Source organism: Thalia democratica, unplaced genomic scaffold (assembly GCF_965202585.1).
Source record: "Thalia democratica unplaced genomic scaffold, ktThaDemo2.hap1.1 HAP1_SCAFFOLD_872, whole genome shotgun sequence".
Lineage (NCBI taxonomy): Eukaryota > Metazoa > Chordata > Thaliacea > Salpida > Salpidae > Thalia > Thalia democratica.
This window is the reverse complement of record NW_028139823.1, coordinates 1-13,235: the sequence shown is the minus strand read 5'-3', so window position 1 is coordinate 13,235 and position 13,235 is coordinate 1. Positions and strand designations below refer to the sequence as shown.

At 26.2% G+C, this 13,235-nt stretch overlaps 1 protein-coding gene across 1 annotated transcript; it reads right to left on the bottom strand.

Annotated features, from left to right (window-relative positions):
- Nucleotides 1-1,288: 1,288 nt before the first annotated feature.
- LOC145847300 (tyrosine-protein kinase HTK16-like) lies at nt 1,289-12,425 on the bottom strand (the record flags this gene model as incomplete). The annotated part of the gene is made up of 12 exons (XM_082953554.1): nt 1,289-2,051; nt 2,609-2,688; nt 3,127-3,253; nt 4,024-4,179; nt 5,838-5,968; nt 9,039-9,188; nt 9,393-9,630; nt 10,202-10,359; nt 10,598-10,738; nt 11,241-11,379; nt 11,600-11,775; nt 12,299-12,425. Coding segments are annotated over 12 exons (1,747 nt in total), but the record flags the coding sequence as incomplete, so codon positions are not given.
- Nucleotides 12,426-13,235: the final 810 nt, after the last annotated feature.

The window sequence follows — 13,235 nt, the reverse complement described above, 5'->3', positions numbered from 1 at the left end:
AACAAACCGTTAAAAATCTTTCTAAAGTAAAAGAATACATGCCAGTATATAAGTCAAAATAAAAGAAATTTTTTGTAATAAACACTTTTTTTAACTATCTTAGAAATGTTTACCACAAAACCTTATTTGTGCTATCATTATATTTATTAAAAAAAAAGTTTTTTATTTGTTTAGTTATAAACTTCGTTTTTTATTTGTCAATAGACAAATAGTTTCTGCAAAAACGGTCTTTGAAGAGACACTTAAAAGTTTCAAACCAAACAAAATAATATATTAATTTATGAAAATAATAGCAATAACTATTGTTATATTAGCTCGCTTGTGTTCTATTTTAGGTTTTAAATACATACATATTTGAAAATTGTGTGAATATTTTGCTATCTGTTTTTACACTGAGTTTTAATAGAATATGATCAAAATATATGATCCTATCTCATTATGTATATAAAAATAGCTATAATGTAATGGGTTGAAAGCAGCTAATTAAGAGGTTGGGTAGAAATAAAACTGTATGAGGTCTTTTCATGTTATATAATTGCTGCAAGCTTTTACTTGTACACACTCTTACTTGCTTTAATTACACACTAAACAATGTATTCAATACAGAATCAGTTTAGTAATAGTTTATTTAATTAGGAGTCTATTAAAGTTCTAAAAAACTGTACATGATTATTTACATATGTGTTATGTACGAAAAAAAATTAAGGATCAAACTTAAACAACTAGAAATTTTTACAACTATTTGTTTTAGTTGATTCTTTTTTGGTCCTATCATAATTTAAATTCTATAAGCCCTAATGTCACACATATTTTTATCAAAGTAACTACATAGATATCACCTTTTCTTTACTACAGCCCTAGTTTACTTAACCTTATTAATTCATATGTTAAGAAATGGATTTGATTAATTTAAAGAAAAATGGACAATACTATATCTAATATACAACTACTAGAATGTGTTTAATTCAACAAACTATATTCAAAAATAAAATTTCTATGTTTTTTTCGAAAGGCTACTTAATGAATTCAGTATCAATTCATAAATTAAAATAAAACCACTAAATTTTTTGTACTTAATGTTTTACTTTACATAAACTATTATATGAAAATTAACTTAAGATTTTAAAGTATACTCAGTTATTCTACAACTTACAACCTTAAACTGTATATATTTTAATTGCAATTTAAACAGGTTTTATGATAAATAACTAATTAAGCAACTAAGTATAATAAAAAAACGTTCAATGTTTTTGATTTTTAACTTAAACAATCGGTAATATATAAAGTATACATAAAAACATTAAATAAGCTGTGCGGCTTAAATAAAAAAGCTTGTAAATAAGCCAAAAAAGCTAAATAAAGTGTGACGAAAGCAGCATTAAAGCGGGAAGCAAAAAAGGAACTTCACAATTGGATAAAAACAATTTGAACAAATATAAAGTTAATTCAAATATAAGTAAAATAATTAAAAAACTCAGACATAATTATAATTCAAGTGAACAATATTTTTAAACAGTAAAATCGTTAAAAAGTAATCATACAAGCCGTATTTTTGGTCTAAAAAACTAAGTATTAACACACAGTTATATAATTGTAAGAAGCGTAAGGTACAAGAATGTTAATAAAAAGTTTCAGTTTACTACAAAAGTAAATTCATTTCTGTCATTTTCAAATCTAAGAGTCGTTCGTACAGAGCTTAAAAACTAGTTACAGAGACACTTTGCGAATAACTTTAATAAAAATGAAACGCCTGGAGGCTTTTGTTATATTCATTAAAAAAAATGTTACTTCGAAATGAAAAATGATTGAAAACAAAACGTTAAAATGGACGCAAAAAAAAACAACTGTAATTTTTTGTCATACAAACCATCAAAATAAACTTATAGTTTCATTGCATAATTGTGAAAGAAGGCGGTTGTTGAATCCACTATAAACCGGTTGTAGGCTGCTTGTGTCCAGGCACGTATATGTTGAAGTACTCAGGGTCACTTCTGAACTTCTTGTGCAAGTGAGCGAATGTTGGTCTTTGCTTCGCTTCAGCGTGCCAGCATCTGCGAATTTGCTCGTAATTGAAATTTTATTTACATAAAACAAACTTTGACAATAAAGTTCAAACACAATCATTCTCAAAAGCGACTTACTAGAATTCATTTAACAAAAACTGTCTAACAGTTTACAACTAAAATAATCAAAAGAAAAACAACAATTTTTATTTTAACGTATAAATAATAAAGCAGAATTTTTGTTGGGACTTGACCGACTGTTATGTTAAACAAAAGTTTAAAACATTATGACATAAAAACTTAAAACCTGACCTTTCTACTTAAAAACTATCTTCATGAGTACTATAGAATCACGAAAACAAATAGAAAGTATATGATGTTTGAGTTTAATGTAAAGAAAGATAGGAATAAAAGGTTTAAAAAACTTCGGGTTAAATAAATAACAAATGCAATTAACAAAATATTAAAGCCAATTGAGTACATATATTATTGGGTGACCAAAGATAAAACATTTATTTTATGGTTTTACTTTTAAAAGTTTTATAATTTTTGATACTAGGTGTTGCAGTTTGTTTTAATTTTATAAGTTTGTTATAAGAACTCACTGTAACATAATTTTGTATATTTTGTTCGGGCACCCTTCAGGTTGTGCCAAACGATGTCCTTTTTCTATGTAATTGACCACCTGCAAGTTTTAACCAATTAAAACACACATTTAAACTGTTAAAACCTTAAAAAACAAATACTTTGCATTTAACCTAAATTTAACTAATTCATTTTATACCTTAATACCTTAAAGTTTAAAAGTATTAAATTGTATATTTTCTTTTAACAACAGAAAAAAAAACTAATGTAACAGTATATTTAGGTGAGTTTAATTTTTTTTTAATATTGGGTTTGATCACATAACATGTTTTTAGATGTTTGTTTGCTAATAAAATAAGTTATTGTACTATTAAATTCTTTACTATAACCATGTATAAAACAGTAAACTTGAATATAATCATTAAGTATAAAACATATAAATACCGTGAAGTTATTGTTTGCAATATAATTCTATGGTATCATGTAAATAACAAGTTTCAAACAAAACAAATTTAAATCGTCTTTAAAAGCAACATACATCGGAACCACCCATTTCCGGGTAAGGCTGTTCCCCTTTTGTGAAGATTTCCCACAAAGTCACACCGTAACTCCATACATCTGAGCTCGATGAAAAAGTTCCGTAATAAATCGACTCCAATGCATACCTTATAAATATAATTACTTAAAAAGTTTAATGGAAACTTAAATTTTACAAAAAAAAATGTTTTAAAACCAGAATTTCTCAAAAAATCTGTTCAACTTCGATACGTTGGCTTATGTAGTTCATTTAACTTTAGAAAATATATTACGCTCACAACAGATCAACGTCGTCTATAAAAACTTGAGAAGAGTTTTAATTTCTTCAAAGTTTAAATTACAAATTATAGTCAAAAGTTTTAATACATTCAGTATTGTGAACACAAAAGTAAAGTTTTTTTTTTCAATTTAATACTTACCACAGAAAGTGTTGATTTTTATAATTTTTCAAAATATTTAAATGATAACACTATTTTTTTATTAAGGCAACTAAATAGTTTTGATTAACTTTTGAAGTTTACTTTAAAAATAAAAAAATATGAAGTATACAGTTTTTTATATATAGTAATAAAGGTAAAGACAATAAAATCACAAATAACAATTGACATACCAGAAGGACGATTTGAAAAACTAAAATATTATAATATCATTACTTTTAAACTTTAAACATAAACAATTTTTAGTCAATAATATTGCAAGCAATAAAAATCAACAACAATAAAACAATTTTATTTTAAATACTATATTTAAATATATTCACAAAACGGCAACCTTGGTTTACTAAATATTTTGATAAGGCTGTAAAAGAATTAAAAACTTAAAAAGTTTCAAAATAATAAACACTAGTTTCAAAACTAAAAAATATTTAGTATGAAATTTTCTAAACAGCTAAACTAACCATTTAACAGGCCACCTGCCACCAGTAGATGCGGTGTACAAATTATCACCATTTTCACTACACTTCACAGCTCTACTGAGGCCGAAGTCTGATATTTTAACTAGCTGTTTGCTAGAAAGTAAAATGTTTCGCAGTGCTAAATCTCTGTGAACAAATCTGAAAATAAAAATTACTTTTTTTTTATTAAAAATTTTTACAACCATTTTCAGAAACCAATTAAAGATATAGAGTCTAGTTACTATGAACTATTACATGAAGAAATATATATATAAAGTCAAACAGCTAATAATATTATAAGATTATTAAGGGCATATGAGAGGAGTAAACCACTTTTTTCACAATTTGATCTTACTTTGTTGAGTTTTAACTAAGCTACAAGTTGCTTTTTCAGATTTTAAAAACTCAAAATAATTTTTGAGATATAGTCGGAGAGAGTCGGAAGGTTCAATAGGTTACGGGAGGCACAAACTAAAAAGGCAAAAAAAAAGACTATTTCACTAAAAATCTATCTCCTCCTACATTTTTTTAAATGATAATTACCTCAAACTTTAAGGAAGTTTTCCTCGCAATATTTAAAAATTATGTCGCAGAAAAAAATAAAATATTATACCAAAAATAAACAAAAAAAAAATGTTCGTGTTTTTTTTGTCATTGAATTAATTTATTCAATTTTGTTGTGACAGATATTTCAACCAAGGGAAGATTTGAGATACTTGAAAATATAATATTTTTACTGTAAATATTATAAAGAATATTTCCTGAAATTTTGAGGTAGTTATATCGAAAAACGTAAAAGAAATAGATTTTAAGTGATTTCTAGTTATGCGCCAATTTAGTTTTATTTTCCCATAAGGAACATACTGAACTCTAAAATCAAAAATCTCAAAATCCGGCTGTATCTCAAAAATTATTTTGAATTTTAAATCTGTAAAAAAACAACGTAGCCTAGTTAAATCCAACAAAATAAAATCAAGTCGTGAAAAAAGAGATTTAACATAGCCCTTAACTATACAAGTCTGGTTAAAAACATCTGTGGCTGTATACTGTTTATTGAGAAGCATGCATGAGTTTGGTTAAATTTATGCTTAGGCATACAAGTTGAATCAAATCAGTTAAACGCTGTCTAAGCATAAATAAGCATGAACTTTATCCTAATTTAATTCAGTTGTAAAATAGAAATAATAAGCAAATATAAAACTATTACAGACATTATTGTTTAAAAAACACAAAATTGATGCTTTTGGCAAAGATTAGTTGCTTTATGTACTCAAGAGTACCCTGGTGGAAAGCAAGCGAATTTTAGACTAGAAATCGCAAAACGGTTCGCAGAAACATTTGGAAAAAAAAAGCACACATATTAAACAAAAAGAATTATTGGTTATTTAATTGAACTGTATGATAAAGAGTCCTACTTAAGGATCACTATATTTAGGTATCTTCATATAAATATTTAGTTATTTTTTGTAGTTAAAAATTATAATTAGTGACTTCAGAATTAAAATATATTTAAACTTGTGTGATTTAGTAGCTCTTAAAACTTTTTTTTTACATTTTTATATTGTTTTTTACGCAGGATAAATTATTAACGGGGCGCATTTACACAATCTAATAAAATAAAAACTAAATCATAAGACTGAGATATCCTAATACCGTACAAATAATCAAAGCCAAAAAGAAGTCTGTTAGTGAATTAAAGCTTCTAATATGGTAAACAAGTTGTTAAAAAAAACTTGAAATGATACTTTATACTTCCTTAAGTTTATTCTAACTACATTTATTATTTGATAAAATATATATATTTAAGTAGTTTTAACCCCTTTTCTTCTAGATAAGTCATTCCACTTGCAATTTGTGCTGCCCACAACTTGAAGTCTGTTTGGTTAACTGCGTTAGGGTAATCAAGTATATAATCCAAAGCTGAGCCCATTGCTACTAATTCTTGAACCTGCAAAATGCATATCATTTTAAACCTAATTAGTAATTACAATTAATCAGGGTTGCCAATGGCTATTTGTAAATTTCTTCCAGGTTTTTAAAAAACAGTTTTTTGGTCCAGTTTTAGTAAAAAATTAAATTTAAGTTTAAAAAACTGACTTAAATAGTATAACAACATTGAAAAGATACTGTAAAGCTACTTGTTTTTTAATGAAAATATTTTTATGATACAAGAACTTATTTTATTTTTATGATAGATTTTTTCGTATCTAATAGAAATTTTGTTAATTTACATGTAAACTCAATTTAAAATTCCAGGTATTTTCAGGTTTTTAAATGATTTTTGTTCAAAATTTCAGGATTTTTTTCAAAAATTCTCAAATTCCAAGTTTTTTTTAGCCTAAATTGTCAAACTCCAGGTTATTCAAAGATTTAATGTTTTTTGGCAACCGTGATTAGTATGTTTTAATATTTTTATTCTGTGTTAAATGAAAGATGCACTATATTATTTTATACATTTAATTTATTAGAACAGAAAAAATTAAAGTATTAGTGTAAAAGTAACATTTTAAAAAGACAAACAAATGAAATTTAAAAAGACTGTAACAGATTTAATAGAAGATTAGTCTAAAAACAACATTTTATTGAGAACATCTATCGAATATCATTTATTGTAATTTAACTTTTAAAGCTACCGATATTTTATTGACAGTTATTACTAGTTTGTACAGATTAGATAAATGTTAATATATTTGGGTACTGGTTATAGAAGATTAGATTGATATACAAATCGAAAGATATATTCTATTTACTAACTAAACAACACAGAAAGATAAATGATCACTACAGAACCACTAGAAAACTAATAACAATAAAAAATGAACACAAATAATAAACTAATGTGCACATACTTAAACCGTGAGAACAAACGGACTACATATTATAAATAAACGTTTCGAAGTATTTCCAATTGTTAAGCTCAACACCTGACTGCCGAATGCCAATGTTTTCAAAACGTATTATATTTTAAATAGAAAGCAAAGAAAACTCTCTTTTTTTACGTACAGACTTGTTTATTATTTTGACAATTACTTATATTCGTTTACGAAACTTTAAAGACGCAAATAAAAACGTATATTAAACACATTATTTTACTACCGTCTAAAACAAAAGGCGATTTTCTATCATTTTCATATTTTCGCTATTAAATTTGTTTTTAATATTTATTTTCAATTTAAGAACTAGCATCGTTTATTCGCTACAGAGTGTCATCTAACGGCAACAAAAATGGCTTTTCACGTTCCATTTTGACAGATAAAAAAACTAATGTGAAGTTGTGCATTTTTTATTTTTCTAAAATAGACGTAAGGATAGTTATTAAAACACGATGAAATATTAGTTAAGCAAGATTGTTTAGAGTAATGTTATACATTGTTTAATTTATTCGTATATATAATGCTTTTTAAAGCCGAGGCTATAAGAAAAAGTTCTTAATTAAAAACATTTTTAAATTACAATTACTTTACCTGGTTGTCATTCAGCTAGCTTGAATAGAAGCAGTAACTTATTTTTTTAAATTCAACCAGTAAATAACTAACAATTACTATTAATATTAATACAGTCTTCAAATCAAACTAACTAGTTGATTGCTTGCTTGTGGACGGAAATAACTTACACACAACTATTATGTACAGTTTATGAAATATACTTTATTTTGATTAAAAAAATCTCGGTTATTAAATTACAACAGCATCTGTATATATTTCTTTATATTGTAAACAAAAAACAACAGAAAACATATGTTTGGGAACTAAAGCATAAAGACTTCAATGTTCATCAGACTGTATTTATTATATAACTAGAATCAGAATTTAACTAATGTGTTCTATATAACCATATTTACAGAGCCACTATAAAACCTAATAAACAACAAAACTTTATATAGGTTCTACTGGAAATATATTTAAACAAAAACAAGAAAACTATAAAACATCTTTAACAAACGAAAACAACAGGCACGCAACAGAAATATCTAATTATATATGGAGCTTAAAAGGTGAAAATATAAATAACAGCATAAAATAGGATATAATAAACAAAACAAAAACAAAATTTAACTAAAAAACAGCTGCAAATTATGCGCGTTTGAAAATGAACTAAAAATATGAAAATCGCGAAAAACTTAGAGCTTTAAATAAAAAACTAGAAAAAGAAAATGTATGCTTGCACTACTAAAAACTATTTTTCAAAAAAAAAAACAAAGACAGTCTTAAAGTTTAACATAAAAACATACAAAGAACATGAGCAGTTTTTATTAGGTATTCTAAAATATTTACTAAATTTTTATCGAGATTCGTTTTTAAACTTTTCATTAATATTTTTCTACGTTTTTATTGCTAATTTCACCTATTTTTCCAGCCTTAATCAAACATACAGTCTTTGGATTAATTGATTTATAATATTACCAAAAAAATAACAAAGTTTCGAATTGTGCAGTGATTTTTAAATTCGGCTAATAGATCGATAGGTTATTACATAATATCATCAATTTTTTTGTAGAATTAGTATAAACTCCAAATTCAGTTATATAAAAAACACAGTCTGATGAACACTTAAATATTAATGCTTTAGGTGCAAAACGTATGTAATCTGTTGTTTTTTGTTTATACTTCAAATATAACTCGCTCTACTTTTTAAATAAAGTAATACATATAATACAATAAATCAAGTTTTAATATATCAAGAAATATATATACATCTAAATATTCAATCTTTTTATCAGCAAAGGACAATAAAACTCAAATTTCTAGAAAAGCTATCCAGTAATCAAAGTTTTAAAATTACAAATAGTATTATTTTATATGGAAAGCAGAAGCAAAATATTTAAGTTAACAACAAAGTATATCTAAACGGTTATAACTGTCTATTGATTATGCAGCTTATCTTTACTGTTGTGATAAGATACAATTTATATGATAAAACTAGTCAAGAAAAACAGGTTATTAATAAAGCGAGAACGTTTAGCTGCTACAACTTTGCAAGAAAAAGAAAGTTGTAACTCAAAAAAAAAAAAAACATACCATCATGAGGTTGTCTGATTGACAAATTCCGTACAATTTGACGATGCAAGGGTGATCAAGTTTCATCATCACCTCTGCCTCCCGCTGAAATTCTATATTTCCCTTGCTGTTGTGCTGATCACCTCGAAGTGTTTTCAATGCAACTGGTATCTGATGTCGGGAAAATTTTATTTTCGATGTTACTTTGAAAAGTAAACAGTTAACTTGTTATATATAATAAAGAATATCTGTGTAGACTCAATTACCAACGTAGATTTTCTGATTTTTTTTCAAGATTTAGGGTTTTTATTAAAAAAATTAGGTGAATATAAATCTTAAATCAAAATCATTGATCAACTTGATAACAAAACCTACATTATTTCCAACATCGCACATCCACACGCCCATCAGAACCTCGCCGAACTCGCCCTGACCCAGCTCCCTTCCGAGCCTGATCGAATCCCTGGATATCTGGCGGGGTTTTTCCTGGGGAGGCGGTTGGTGCGCGGTGTGGAATAAGTTTGTCGGCTGCTTGGGAGGAAGCGACGGCTTCACAGGAGGCGGGGGTCTTTGCGGGTGCTTTTTCATGCTTGAAACTTGCAAACTTGATCTCCTGTTGTTTGATAAACTTTTATGGATTTTTTATTTTGCTTATTAATAGAAGATGTTTGTAAATTACGCAAATTTTACAATAACCTATTTACCTTATTTGAAAAATTTAACATGCCTCCTACTACTTTTAAAATTTAACTACTAAAACTGTAATTTCAAGCTAATGTCTAGTGACAAAATTATTTGTTTAATCATATAGTAAAGTAGATCATTTTATGTAATTACTACATACAGTTTTATTTTAAAAGCCTTACTCTTATAGTAACTTACATTTATACAAGCTTTTACTTTATATTTACACGATTTGCATAAATTTTACATTACAAAACAACTTAACAAATTTTTTTACATGTAAAAATAAAAGTGTAAAAAGTCATTAAAACAAATTAAAAAAAAAATTGTGAAAAAAAAACATTTCTGACTAGATAAATAATAAAACCTCTTTAACCAATATAACTAAAAATTAAGAAACTAATTTTAAAAATCAAACATAGCATAAATTAAAATCAAATAAATTATTTCCTTTACAAAGGCTATATTAACTTCCGCGTATTGCATATATAGAAAATAACCTTAAAAGTGAATCTGGCGAAACTGGAGTGGTTAATTGTGTAGGAAGTCCGTCTGCAAAAACAAAAAAATAAGCTACAAGTTGTTCCAGTGAAGCGAAAAGTGGACCATCGTCGATAAAATACCAAGACGCTAGCTTGCCACCAACTCCTATGTGACTCTGTTGTGATTAAAAAACATTTTTACAACTTGTTTTTTTTTTCGTTTAGAAAGCAAAAAATTAATGTTTACTATCTCAGTTAAAATATTTACTTACAGCAAATTTTTAAAACTCGTGGTATTTTCATGAATTGAAAAAAAAATTAACACTTTTATTCATCGACAACATTTTAGCTTCAAATTTCAATGCTTAAAATCTACACACACACTTTTTTTAATAAAGCTTTTTAACAACAAACTTTATTTTTGATTTCGTAGTTGAAAACAACATTGTTGTTAGCCATGGTAAGAACTGGCTGGTTGTTGCACCTTTTGCTGATTCTAATTAAAAAGCAGCCATCTTGCAATTTACCATATTTTTCCAAATACTCTACTGCTTGCTGGGTAATATAAAAAAATATTTACATGGTGTTTAAGTAAAAAGAAAATCACAAGCAAGTTAAAAAAGTAGGTGTTTTTTATTAAAGCAAAAAAATATCTATACATTGATTCCCTTAACTAATTGAAATACTTAATAGAGTTCTGCCTTGTGGGTTTCTACGGGTTTAATTAAACATTTTACTTTCTTAACTTTATATTCAAGTATTTAATCAATATATAGTTTTAATTACAGGGTTACCACTCGTTTTTTCAAAAATTGTTCCAGGTTTTCCAAATTTCTTCCAGGTTTTCTAAATTTCTTCCAGGTTTTCTAAATTTCTTCCAGGTTTTTGAAAGCACATCTTTTTTGATTAAAGTTGTTTTATATACTTTAGGTAAAAATCTAAAAACAACATTTCTTATTGTATGCTAAAAAAAAGGCAATACCAAGCTAACAATTAAAACATGAGTAAATAATGAATAAGTTTCATTATTTTCTATTTTGTGAAAGAATAAACATACATTTCTATCAACTTGCTTATGAAGCCACTGTGCAGGGGGATAAACACATTTAGCAACACTCCAACATTCTAAAGTTTTAACACATTTTTGATGCTTGTATTGACGGGAGATTTCTAACGGAGTTTCTCCTATGCTTGATCTATTGTATGTAAACTAATAACTAGAAGCAGTAAAAAAAATATTTAGTAAACATTATAACTAGCTCTGATTTCATTTTATAAGTATTTTCTTAAGTAAGATAAATGCTTATTTAAATATGTTGTACCAAGCTTTATAAAATTTAAAAATGAGTTAAAATTGTAAAATTTAGTATGACTTTAAACAAAAGTTACAACTCTAACCGCTGGTAAATAACAAACCTGGGATATATTGCTGCTTTGTGTTCTAAAAGCTTGACAACACATTCATTGTTCCCATACCGACAGGCCTCGTGAAGAGGGACCCATCCATTGTTGAAGCATCTCACTTGGGGACTATCCTCAAATTCTGTTAAGAGGATTTCTGCAACACTTGCTTGATTGAACCTGCAAGCTAGCTGTAAGATATAATCTATAGATAAATTTAAATATGAATTAATAAATTTAACTGTTCTTTTCTTAATTTGCAACTACTTTTTGATAGTCTATATAATTTTTAAAAAAAGTACTTTGCACATGTGTTGTAAAAAAAATCAAAAATTAAATTAATTTCTAGCGAAATGCTAAATAAAGCTGTTATTATTTACACATAAAAGCTTTGTTCTGTTATTTAAATTGAAATTGATAGTATCTAACAATACATCTAAAGATAAATTATCATACCTATCCAAGAGTCCGTATAGCTATACAATACTATTAATTTCATTTTTTAGTAAACTGTTGATTTTAATAAACTAAGTACTTGAGAATTGTTGTTACAATACTCCAACCAATTTTATAAGTTTGGATATTTTATTAGAAAACATAATTAATACTTAATATTCAAACTTTAATAACTAATAAAATAGAGTAATAAATAATTTTGAGTCCAACTTAGAACATGTAAAACAAAAGAATAAAAATTCACTAAATTAAACGTACATGAAGTGCAGAGTTTCCTTCGGCATCTCTTATTCGTGCATCAGCTTTGTATTTTAGAAGTTCAGTAACGTGAGATTGCAACCCTGCAATGCATGCTTCTTGCAAAACAGTTCTGCCTTGTGGGTTTCTACGGGTTTAATTAAACATTTTACTTTCTTAACTTTATATTCAAGTACTAAATCAATATATAGCTTTAATTACAAGGTTGCCCCTCGTTTTTTCCATTTTTTTTCCAGGTTTTCCAAATTTATTCCAGATTTTCTAATTTTCTCCCATGTTTTTGAAAGCACATCTTTTTTTGATAATTTTTAGTAGTAAGCTATTATTTAGTTAAAAAAAACTGCTGTTCAAATAATATAAAAAACTTTAGAGTTACTGTAAGTATTGCAATTTATTTTATTATGCTCCAACCTGTACTAAAATTCTTTTAAGATGGTTGTTAAAAGCCGTTATAGTGGTTTATTACAAGTAGCAAAAAATCTACTTATTTTTTTTTAGTTAGAACGTGCTATCTTTTATTAATTCTTGTTAAACTATTTTATTAAATATTTATTTGATATTTTAAAAGTTGCAATAATTAGTTAAAATATTTTTTTTCAACAAGAACTAAGTCCAAGAAGTAAGTGCTAGAACTGAAATAAAATTTAACAAGTATTCAGACCTAAAACTTTTTATAATTTCTTTGATTTCTACTTGCATCTTTCACAACAATTTTCAATGTATAACTTAAATTTTATTTCGTTAGTAAAACTTAAATGGTTAAAGATAACATAAAAATAAGAAACAAAACTTACCTTAAAAAAATCAAAATTTTTAAATTTAAAAGTAATTTTAAAGACTATTTTAATCCTAGAGAAAGATAGTTAAGAATTTAAACTTTTTAAATTGAAATCAGAAACTAGTTGTGAAAATTAAAATTTGTTTACAAATAAAACTT